General features: G+C 49.3%; 1 protein-coding gene across 3 annotated transcripts in view; it reads left to right on the top strand.

Annotated features, from left to right (window-relative positions):
• Positions 1 to 555: 555 nt before the first annotated feature.
• The window catches only part of SYNGR1 (synaptogyrin 1), a 40,931-nt gene continuing 30,561 nt past the window's right edge, over positions 556 to 10,925 (top strand). Inside the window, exon 1 of one of the 3 annotated variants that reach the window (XM_075936654.2) lies at positions 556 to 959. In XM_075936654.2, coding sequence (XP_075792769.1) covers positions 861 to 959 — 99 coding nt within the window. In that variant the 5' untranslated portion in view covers positions 556 to 860. The remainder of the gene's footprint in view (positions 960 to 10,925) is intronic. The other 2 variants (XM_075936649.2, XM_075936660.2) reach the window with 2 other exon arrangements.

Here is a 10,925-nt window from a genome sequence, read left to right as displayed (position 1 = left end):
CTGTGACTGGGGCTCCTACATGCTATGAGAATACAAATAAATAATTAATAGTAACAATAATAATAATAATGGAGCCATGGAGGCCAGAAACTGGCTGTGGCTCTGGCTCTTTTCTCTGTCTCCTGTGAAGCCCCTGGTAGGCGCTCCAGCACTGTCAAACCATAAACTATGTTATTTGCTGGCTTGCAAGCAAACTGAAGATGAAGCGGGAGGTTCACTCTCTGGCCCATATGGTCAGATCAGGCCTGCAGCCTGCCAGCTCAGGTTAGGTGGTGGGATCCCAAAGCGTCCTTCCTCAAAGCCAGAATGAGGTTTTGACACACAGGGAGGCAACCTGCAATCAGTTTCCAAATCGCCCCTGCGGCTGCAGCAAAGATGAAATGTTGTATCAGCAGGACGGAGGCAAAGTAACTCTTTAGCTGGACTCAGGCTGCGGGCACAGGCACTTGTGAGCCATACTTTTTATAGACCCTACAAAAAATAAAGCAAGCAGCATTCTCCCTTGCCTGGAGCGCTGCATTTAAAACACATACCAGCTGGTGAGGCACAGCTTGCCTTTACAGGGGCGCGCGCTTCCTCCCACACTTTGCTAGGGGCGCGCTCCCGGCCCTGGTCTGGCACGTCCCCGACACTCAGCTGCTGCTGGGAGGGAGCGCGCGTCGCCTGCACTAGCGCCTGTCCTGGAGGGGAGCTGCTGCTGCTGCTCTCGCTCTCTCCGGCGGGGAAGAGCCAGCGCGGCCATGCACAGCTAGCCCCCGCCCGCCGCCCGCACAGCTGCCCGCTCGCCCCCCGGCCCGACGCGGCTGCTCGGCGCGTCTCGCACACACACGCGGGAGGCAGGGCTCAGCGGCGCCCCAAGGATGGAAGGGGGCGCGTACGGCGCTGGCAAAGCCGGGGGGGCCTTCGACCCCCAGACCTTCTTCCGGCAGCCGCACACCCTCCTGCGGATACTCTCCTGGGTAAGGGCCCGAGGCGGGGGCCGGTTCCTGGGGGCGCCCAGTAGCAGTCGCGGGGGATGGGGGGCCGTGCCAGCCCGCCTGCCACCGGCGGTGGGTGGGTGGAGGGGGGATACCGCGCTGGGTGTGGGGCTGGAGCCAGGCTCGGCCGCGAGCCCTGCCTCCCCCCACCTGCCGGGCCGGGCGGGCCCCCGGTAAGACACCCCGCCCCAGCGGGAGGCGGCTGCCCCGCCTGAGCTCCCAGCTCCGGAGCCGGTCGCGCGTGTCTCGGCTGCCCGCAGCTGGGGAGTTTCTGCAGCGCGCTGGGGGGTGGGGAGGATGGAAAATGGGACGTGAGCCAAGCAATCCCGCGGGGGGAATCCGCCTGGAAAACATCCATGCCCGACCGGCCCCCTCCCGGGGAAGGATCCGTGCAAGGGGGCTCCCCCGGCAGCCAGTGGAGGGGGGACATTTCCAGGGGGCTTGTTCAAGGGGGGGGACTTGGAAACATTGGGGGGAGGGGATGCAAATGACAGGGATGGTTCTGTCTGGCAGCGCCTATGCTCTAACTCTGCCTGCTTGCTGCTGGGGAGCAGCGGGGGGGAGGGAAAACTGGGCGAGATTATGGGGGGGGGGTGTCTGGTTTGTCCTTTCTCGCCCGCCCGGCTCCCTTGCGTTTCAGCTTCTCCCCCACCCCGCAGTATGTTGTGGTTCTGTGCTGGAGGGTGTGAGCAGGCAGGGTGGGAGCAATGGGGGAGGGGAGGGGTCTCCAGCCTCTTTCTCTTGCAACGGTGGGGAAGGAGGGTCTCTCATCTTGTGACACTGATCCCATGGCTACTGCCTCGGTGGTTGCAGCGTGTGTGCGGGAAGGTCATAGGGATTAAGGGAGCTTGCAGCAAACAGAGAGATTGCATTAAGAAGGGGTGTGGGGCAGTGAGAGGAGGAAGCAAGCATGAAGAGCGACTCCTACAGCAAGATGGACAAGCAGGAGCCTGAGATGCCCCAAAGCCACTCCCTGTTTGGAAAGGGAAGGGCAGATGGGGCATGGCAGTGGTGTTGGGGGTGTGTGTATGTGAGGGATTGATCCACTTGGTCAGCCTAATGTTGGCACTAACATCCTTTGCAAGCTACTGGTGCTGGTGCAAAGGAGGCATTCGTGCTGCTGGGGCAGCCAAAGCTGCACAGTCCACTTCTGTCCCAGAAGATGCCCCTTTGGCCTGACTGCATGAGACTTGGAGGGTAGCACTAGCTGCGCCCTGAGTGAGCTGAGGACATGATTAATATGGTCAATCGGGGCCTATGTACAGTACAGCATGGTCGTTACCCAAGGGAGGGCAATTCAGTAAATCTCCTAGTGCCCAGCTGCTATGGAAATCCATTGTGAAATGATGGGTGCACTTCCCTCCCATTGCTTGGCTTGGGAAAAGCATCAGAGAGTGTTCAGCCATGAATGACGGGCACAATGTGACTCCAAAGGACAAAGTCCTTTTTCTTTTTTGTAATTTGCAACAACTTCACTCTGCTACTGCAGGCAGGAGTCTGGTTTTCCAAAGCCACAAGGGAGAGAAAACGAGAGTTGGTCCCTGCTGTGCATTTCTTTCTGCTTGTACCTAGTGGCTTCCCCATCAACTCCCCCATGCTTGTACCGTCATGATTCCCCAGGCTCCCTTCAATGCCCTGGTTCCCCATAATCACCAGCCTTTTGCATGACCTTCATAGAGGACAGAATGGGATTGACTCCATGCCACAGACCTTCACTGAGCTATAGAAACAAATGTTCTTTTGTGGAACACAGGCAGTGCCCTGGGTCAGCATCCGAAGAAGGACATCCAGCTTGTTAGTCATTGTTGCATGGGGGTGTGCACTCTTTTTCACCTTTTCCTATTTTACCCCCTCTTTAGCACCTCTCCCCCCTGTGCTGCTGCCAAGCCAGAGTCTGGAGCTCACAAGCTAACCCAAAGCATCTGTAATGATAGTAGCTTCAGGGGGTAGCCAAGTTAGTCTGTTACAGAAAAAGAAAACAACAAATGGTCTGGTAGCACTTTATAGACTAACAAAACATGTAGATGGTCATCTGATGAAGTGGGCTGTGCCCACGAAAGCTCATGATACTATCTACATGTTTTGTTAGTCTGTAAAGTGCTACCAGATCATTTGTTGTTTGTAATGATACCTCTGGTGCTTCACAATAAACACTAACACCTGACCCGGTAGGTGCTAGAACTAGGTGCACTGGGAGGGTGCTGCTGCACTCCTTGCTTGAAGTAGTTTCCATTATATTCAGGGTTTACAGTTTGGTTCAGTGGCTCTCAGCACCGCCACTGAACAAATTATTCCAACATCTCTGCTGGTCCCTTCCCCATAGAGCACACAGTCTAATTTAAAGGCATGAACTGCACACATTGAAAAGAGGTAGCACAAGTACTCCGGTGGGTTGTAGAAGATGGTGCACGTTGCATGACATTGAGAAGAAGGAAAGGCCAAGTGATAGGGTCTGACACATAGGAAGGAGGCTTAGGCCGGTGTAGAGAGGTTGGCATTACTAGAGTGCCCCTCCAAGTACTGCCAGGATCCGGGTGGGAGGAGGCTCTTGTTTCCAGACTGCCGCTGTTGAGAGGAAGCAGTGGCTCCTAGTACACACATAAGGACACTTGTTATAGCACATGGGCAGAAGATTTGTTTCTTTCTTTATACCTAGAAAAAAAATGAAACTAATTTGGTGCTGGCAAAAGGTGTTGTCTCAACAGTCCTGGAGAACAGAGTCCATTTCCCCAAATCTGCTTACCATTGGGCAGTAACCACTCAAAGCTCTCCCATGCTGCTCCCCATCAAAATACTTCAGCCTGGAAAAAACAGCTTAGCACCTAATTAGAGCATAGAGGAACACAGATAAATTGATTCTACATAGTCCCTTCCGTCCCTGTGCTCCCTGCATAGACTCTCCTTCCCTGCCTAAGGGGGCCAGTGGAGCTGTGAAGACTTGTCCACTGATAACCAGACTAAGCGCGCCAACTCCATTCACCCAGGTCATGCTACACACAGGGAAACTGGGGCACAGAGAAGTTAAGCAATGTGTCCAGCATCACCCAGTGATCATGCAGGGCTAAAAATAGAACATGCGGATTCTACGTCTCAGTCCTAGATCACTAGGTCACGTTGACAGGAGTTGTGTTTGTATTTTACTTTAGAGGTAAAAGACTTTGTCTCCTGTTTGCACAGACGCTGTCTTTTTGCTCAAAAACTAAAAAACCTCCCATTTTTGCCACTACAGCTGCAGCTTCACTTCTGGCAGCGACCGTAGGAGCCCTAGTGGGAATCAGGCTTTTACCACCATGTCACGTAGACTTGTTCTTAACAGGCAGGCTAAGTCAATGCTAAAAAGTTAGGTCGACTCGGGAACGGAAAATCCACACCCACTTAGGTCATAGTTAAACCAACCTAAGTGTAAATGGTGGATTAACTATGGCAGTGGGAGAATCCCTTCTGTTGGAGTAGGCAGCTTCTTTGCTTAAACCGCGACGACAGTGCAGCTGTTCGAGTTCTAGCCTTAGATGATCCAGTGGATGAAATGCCAGTGGTTCTACTCTAGAGCTCCCATAAACGTTAGCAGCGCTGCAAAGCTTTACAGAAACCCTGTGTAGCTCTGAATCATCCAGTCACACTTTTACTCTGATTTGTGATTTGCAATGAAATCCGTGTTCCTCTTTGTACCATTGCCTGCTACACTGAGCAAGCCAGCCCCTACTCCATGTTTCAGAGAAGAAGCTATTCCCATCTTCTGCCCCACCACTTACATATGGTGGATTTGGGGCTGGTGTAAGTCGCTAGGGCAGGATGTCATGTGCCCACTCTGAATGTAGCTTTAATTCCACACACAAATAATGTGTTAATTGAGAAAAGGCTTGTTGCCTATTGTACAGGATTTCTCAATTGCTGGGAGCTGTTAATTCCAGAGACCTAAGCCTCATTCAGTTTAAAAAAACATAAAACAGCTTGGGGGTGTCTCTTTCTTTTAGACATGGGGGTTCAGTTAGGTGACTTGGTTCTGTGCATTTTATATGGCAGCTGCTCAGAGAAAGCTTTGAATAAAATGTTGCCACATGACCAAAATAGCAAAGTTTCCTTCAACCATATGTGAGCTAGAGAATCAGCCAGATAGGAATAATAAAAGCAGCCCACTGCCGTGTCCTCTCCTCTACCACTCCATGTTGCTGTTGTCATTTATTTCTTTAAATTGCAGTACCTCCTTGAGGTTCTGTTTAAACTGAGATCAGGGCCACATTGTGCTAGGCCTGCTACAAACACAAAGTGAGGGAGTGTCTCTGCTGCAAAGGGCTTACAGCCTAAATATACACAACAGACAGAGCAACATTAGTCCAGAAAAGGGAAATAAGTTGCTGTAGCAGGCCAATGGTAGAGCTGGGATAAAACCTAAATCTTCAGGTACCTAACTGCATAGCAAAATGCAGGACAATGTAGCACTTTAAAGACTAACAAGATGGTTTATTAGATGATGAGCTTTCGTGGGCCAGACCCACTTCCTCAGATCAAATAGTGGAAGAAAATAGTCACAACCATATATACCAAAGGATACAATTAAAAAAAATGAACACATATGAAAAGGACAAATCACATTTCAGAACAGGAGGGGGATGCAGGGGTGGCGGGGGGGGGGGGGAGAGGAAGGAAGGTAAGTGTCTGTGAATTGATATTAGAGGTGGGAGAGTGGGATGTCTGTGAGCTAATGGTATTAGAGGTGATAATTGGGGAAGCTATCTTGGTAATGGGTAAGATAGTTTGAGTGTTTGTTCATTCCTTCTCGGAGAGTGTCGAATTTTAACATGAATGACAGAATGACAGTTCAGAGGATTCCCTTTCAAGTGCAGATGTAAAAGGTCTTTGTAGCAGAATGCAGGTGGTTAAGTCATTGAGAGAGTGTCCTTTCTGGTTAAAATGGCAAGAAACTGTTTTTTCTTTGTGATCTTGTCTGATATCTGTTTTGTGGGCATTAATCCTTTGGCGAAGTGTGAGAGATGTTTGTCCAGTGTACATAGCAGACGGACACTTTCGGCACATGATAGCATAAATTATATTTCTGGATGCGCAGGAATATGTGTTCTTGATCTTATAACTCACTTGGTTTGCGCAGCACATTTCGTTAGGGGGTGCACACAGGGAATTTTATTTTTTATTTTTTTAAAGGCAAACGTTTATTGAATACTCAATCATAAAGGACATGCTGCGAGCGAACGCACGCTTTCTATACATTTCTACAACATCTATATTACACAATTCGGTGCTTATTGCATAATACAACAATCCATACTTTAAAACTAAAAGAGCGTATCATGTGATTAAATTAAAACGCAAAGCTACTTTTTTTTTTGAGACATTAGGGTGTGCCTGGGCACACCCAGCACACCCCCTGTGCACATTTATGCCTAACTGCATGCCCTATGTGTAGGGCTCTACCAAATTCACAGTCCATTTTGGTCAATCTCATGGTCATAGAATTTTAAAAACAGTAAGTTTAATGTTTTCATCTTTTTAAATCTGAAAATGTCACAGTGTCGAAATTTTGACTGACACAAAAGGAGTTATAGGAAGGTCATAAGATTACTGTAGGGGGAATTGCAGTTCTGTTACCCTTCTGCGCTGCTGCTAGCAGTGGTGCTGCCTTCTGATCTAGGCTGCTAAAGAGAGGCAGCTGCTGGCCAGGAGCATGGTATGGTATGACCACCCTTATTTCTGCTCTGCTGCCTTCATAGCTGGACACTTGGTCAGCAGCTGCCACTTTCTGGGCCCCAGCTTTGAAGTCAGTGCCGATGTAAGTTTACCCCTCTAAATATCCTTGCCACACCCCCACCGCCCTCTTTTGGGCCAGGAGCCCTCTCCCCAATGTGAGAAACATTGGTCTTCCCCTGAAGTCTGTATGGTGTAGAGTAAAAGCACGCAAGCCCAGATTTCATGGTGAGAGACCAGATTTCACAGTCCATGACATATTTTTCATCAGCGTGAATTTGTAGCCCTGCCTCTGCACTACATCATGTTCTCTCCAAGTCCTGCCCTTGCTGGACTGCTAAATGTTGGGGCCACCTTCAGTGGACACTTAAATGAGGGGGTAAGCTGCACTCGGAGTGCATGTGAGTCAAATAATGGGTGTAAATAGTAAAACAGTGAAATTTATACTGGTTTGGTTTTTGGAGAGCAAATCCAGTCCCAGGTAAATAGTAGGCTATCCCCACTTCCACTGGCTCTGAGTGTCCCTGAAGGTATGGAGGATGGTGTGAAGTGTGTGTGTGTGTGAGACAGCTTTCTCTAACACCCTCTTAAGGACTTTCTCTTCTGTTCCCCTTTTCTTACCCCAACCCATGGCCAAGTAGGGAAGCTAAACTCTTAGCGCACACACATGGACTGCTACATCATTCCAAAGAACACTGTTTCCACTCTAGGTGTACCTCAGTCAGAAACTGACTGTAACTTACTGCCCATTTATGTCACCACTGAATTCAGTCTAGACATTGGTATTTCACTTATTCCACGCTACTGAGTGAGAGGAACTTACTCCCTTACCTCTTTGATGGGTGACAAGGGAATTCAAAGCTGGGTTTTTGTACATACTGCTCCCTGCAGTGAGTTCCCAGTCTTACCATGGTAGCAGAGGGTCATTCAGGAGTTTCCAGGTTTGCTCTGCCTTGAGTTTCTGCCAGAAATAGCACTGTGTGCTGTGATTGGTAGGTGCCTCATCTTGCTCACATGATTTGACCACACCCAGCTACTGGGTGTCATCTAGATTTGTCAGCAGACAGGCTGCTGAAGGGAGCAGAGCGGTGCTTATAATGTCTTTGGAGTTGATTAAAGCAGTGAATATAGTGTGTTGTGGAGACTTATTCACAACTATAATGCAAATGAGCTTGGGCAGGGACACCGTCATGTGATCTGAGAACTGGCTGACAGACCACAAGAATCAAAGAGCACTGGATTGCTTTAGGTGAGAGGCTGGCTGGGTTACAGCAGGCAGTTGAGTTTTGTTTAATATTTCAATAATGATCTGGAAGTGGCAGTACGCCTCATGTTACCCGACATCTGTAGATGATACTAAATTGGGCAGAGTTGCAAACCCCTATGAGGACAGAGAAGTAACACAATAACTGAGTAATAGAGATGTAGCCGTGTTAGTCTGGTCTTGCTGAAACAAAAGACAGGACTATGCAGCACTTTAAAGACTAACAGGATGGTGTATTAGGTGATGAGCTTTTGTGGGCCAGACCCACTTCCTCAGATCAAATTGTGGAAGAAAATTGGCATGACCATATATACCAAAGGGATACAATAAAAAAATGAACACATATAAAATTGACAAATCAGATTTTAGAACGGGGGGGGTGAGGTTAGTGTCTATGAGATAATGATATTAGGGGTGATAATTGGGGAAGCTATCTTTGTAATGGGTAAGATAAGAGCAGTTAGAAACATGATCAAAAAGTAATAAAATTTGATGTAACCTTGGAAAAATACAGACTGATGGGGGGGGGGGAATACTCCAAAATGGGAGGGATTATTGGGGGAGCAATAATGCAGAAGAAGCTAGGGATGACAGTGAACTGTAAAGTAGACAACAACCCACAATAGGAGATGGCAGCAGATGGGGCCAGTGTGATTTTTAGGCATGTATGCAGAGGCAACATTACATCATGGAGTCCAGCAATGATAGTTCTCTACAAAGACTGTGCTGCTTCAACTGGCTTACTGTATTCAGTGAGAACTTTCATCAACATCTCTCTAGTAATAATTAGATTAGGTGTAGGCAAACCTTTTGGCCCAAGGACCACTTCAGAGTATGGCAATTGTATGGAAGGCCATGAATGCTCATGAAATTGGGGTATAGGAAGGGATGAGGACTCCGGCTGAAGATGCAGGCTCTGGGGTGCAGTGTTCCCTGTAAGCTGAGTGCTTGGGTGACCGCCCATGAGCGATTCCAGCTGATTGGCAGAGTGCCCACAGCCAGCAGCGTGTGTTTCTACTGCTGGTGCACACCTGCGCGTGCCTCAGCGTACATACAATATATTCTGCACATGGATGGAAAAATGTAGAGGGAACATTGCTGGGGTGATGCTAGAAATGAGGCATTCAAGGTAGAGGAAGGGGCTCCACGCTGGGGCAGGTGGTTGGAGCGCAGGGGTGAGGGCTCTGGGGTGTGTCTGGGAATGAGGAGTTTGGGGTGCAGCAGGGGGCTCTGAGCTGGGGCAGGGTTTGGAGTGCAGGGCGGGTGAGGACTCTAGCTGGGAGTGCAGATTCTGGGCTGGGGATGAAAGGTGTGGGGTGCAGAAGGGGGCTCTGGGTTGGACCAAGGGGTTCCGAAGGCAGGAAGGGGTTCAGGGTTGGAGTGGGGGGTTGTGGCATGAAGGATGGACTCAAGGGTGCTGGTGCCAAGCTGCACTTACCTCCTCAAACAGCCCCTGAAAGCAGCAGCATGTTCCCCTTCCAGCCAGCTCCTTCATGGAGGTGTGGCCAGGTGGGAAATGCTGGAGTGTTGCCTGTTGACAGTGGGGTACTGCATAGAGCCCTCTGGTGCCCCTGTGCATAGGAGCCAGAAGTGGGGGGTACATGCTGCTGTTTCTGGGAGCCATGCATAGCCTTGGCGCACACAGATCTGGGCAAGCACCAGACCTGCTCCTCAGTGGGAGATCAACGGCTGGATTAAAATGGCTGATGGGCCAGATACAGCCCACAAGCCATAGTTTGCCCTCCCCTGAATTAGCGGGTGAGGTGAGAAAGGAAATCACAGAGATCGTTAAGCACTCTACAGTTGAACCTCTCTAGTCCAGCACCCTTGGGACCTGACCTGTTCCGAACCAGAGAATTTTCTGGACCATAGATAGTCAGTATTGTCTAGTAGCATAACCAACACTTCCACTGCTTCCTGGGCTCTAAGAAGACATTGAAGGTAAATTAGAGCTAAATAGCAGCACAGAGCACTGGGAGCCAGGACTGGTGGCTGTAAACAAACTTTATGGGATCACAGGAAACTTGGCTATGCCCATGATAAGTAGACATCCCACTAACTCATACCAAACCATGGATGTTTCTGGACCAGAGAGTGCCATACTGGAGCAGTTGAACCTGTAATCCTTTAAATTATTTAAATAAACGGTCACTTGTTAGGCTGAACAACAACCAGTGGGAATAGACTAGCCATGTGGAAGCAATTGAAGTGTATTGACACCAAGGTTATAGAGGGATGTTTTAGGGTGGTACTAGGAGTAATGGAATGAAATTAAGAAGACTGTTTAGCCAAAAGATCAGGAAAAACATTTGATAGTGGGATTGGTTGAATTAGGCTTCTCTGAGCTGCCTAGAGAGCTCTGGGTGAACAATTCCCTTTTGTTTTAATAGGACTTGGGCATCCAGATCCCTTGGGTGGCCTTTAAAATCTCATCCTTCCTCTGTGAAGGAGAAAAGGTAAAAGCCCCAGAGATCGGGACAGAGAAGATGGCCTGTGCAAAGCATTAGAAATGTGGTGTAGGAAACACTCCTGCCCTGACCAAGCCTCAGTCACGTAGATCTTTTCTGTCCCTGTTGTCGAGTGGGGGAGGACCACTTCAGTGAAAGCTGGATTGGGTCACCAAGAAGGAATTTGGGGAGGAACAGAATGATGGTGGGGAGAAGATGCTTTCGCAGACCTCTTAAGCGTGACTCTGGCAGGATGTAAAAGGGTGAATACCAGGGATCAGCAGCTCAGCGCAGCATAGCAAAGCAGGTCAGCTCAGTCAACATCGTTTCAAGTCATATGGTGGGAACTGGCTGTGAGACTGTGGGATTCTGGAGCCTTCCACCTCCACTCCAGTTCAGCTCCAGATTGGCAGTGGCTAAAAGCTATTACCATCTGATTCCTGATAGGCTAAAATTTGCTGGTGGGTTTTGTTCAGTTCCTATTAGGATTGCTGTCCACATCCCCTCCTCCCCACCCTCAGCAGATGGATTGTTCTG

Source organism: Pelodiscus sinensis, chromosome 1, assembly GCF_052426305.1.
Source record: "Pelodiscus sinensis isolate ZL-2025 chromosome 1, ASM5242630v1, whole genome shotgun sequence".
In the NCBI taxonomy this organism is placed as follows: Eukaryota; Metazoa; Chordata; order Testudines; family Trionychidae; genus Pelodiscus; species Pelodiscus sinensis.
Note: the sequence above shows the minus strand (reverse complement) of the source record. Positions and strands in the feature narration are given on the sequence as shown.